The sequence below is a fragment of the Monoraphidium neglectum genome (assembly GCF_000611645.1).
Source record: "Monoraphidium neglectum strain SAG 48.87 unplaced genomic scaffold scaffold02742, whole genome shotgun sequence".
NCBI lineage: Eukaryota > Viridiplantae > Chlorophyta > Chlorophyceae > Sphaeropleales > Selenastraceae > Monoraphidium > Monoraphidium neglectum.
This window is the reverse complement of record NW_014010886.1, coordinates 8,114-8,910: the sequence shown is the minus strand read 5'-3', so window position 1 is coordinate 8,910 and position 797 is coordinate 8,114. Positions and strand designations below refer to the sequence as shown.

Genomic DNA, 797 nt, shown 5'->3' with positions numbered 1-797 from the left:
GCGTGTGAGAGTGTCTGAGGGGGGAGGGGGGTGGTGGCTGGCGCATGACCGGGAGGTGTGTGTGAGGGTGGTGGGCGTTGCGTATGACTGGGGGTTGCGGTCGGGACCGGCAGTCTGTGTTCGCGGCTGAAAGCAGACGGGAGGACAGAAAAAAGCGCGGCTGCGAGAAGAGCGGTGTTGTTGGGGAGTTGAGCAGGCTGACTCGCGCGGTCACGGGACGAGCGGCGGCGCGGCCGCCTCGGCGGCGCGCCTCTCTATCTCTCAGGGGTGGGGCGTCGGCGCCGGCTGCCGCTGCGCTTTGTTGGCTCACCGGCTCTCGCTGCGCTTGTTGGTGAGCAGCATGGCCGCGCCGCCGACGCGGAAGATGGTGTTGGGGATCAGCATCGACTTCTTGTTGCCAAAGTAGCTGCAGAGCAGCGGCCAGAGGCGCGGGCGATGGGCGAGGGATGACGAGGGATGACGTCAGCAGGGGGCCGGACACACGCGCTCGCCCCGCCGCATAGAGGTGCAAGGCACTCGGGCACGCCAACAGCAACGCCCCTTGTGACCAGAATCCGCCCTCTCGTAAAGCCCAGGCCCATTTGGTCAATTGCCAAGCAAGGCAAGCGCTGAACCCTGCGCTGGCCTCGGATCACGGCGCGGCCCTGGAAAACAGACCCCCAAGCAGACCCGACTGCGCCCACCGGTTCTGAGTGATGTTCTCTGTTGACACCACGAGAGCGTACGTGTTGGGGTACAGCTGCAGCATCTGGCGCGCCATGTCCACCGCCACCACGCCGGCTGGGGGGGGTCGGGAG

General features: G+C 66.8%; 1 protein-coding gene across 1 annotated transcript; it reads right to left on the bottom strand.

Annotated features, from left to right (window-relative positions):
• Positions 1-306: 306 nt before the first annotated feature.
• On the bottom strand, positions 307-760 carry MNEG_11437 (3-ketoacyl-CoA synthase 9; the record flags this gene model as incomplete). Its single annotated transcript, XM_014040094.1, has 2 exons — positions 307-406; positions 684-760. 2 exons carry the CDS (start codon positions 758-760, stop codon positions 307-309), a joined length of 177 nt encoding a protein of 58 aa, XP_013895548.1.
• Between the last annotated feature and the right edge of the window lie 37 nt (positions 761-797).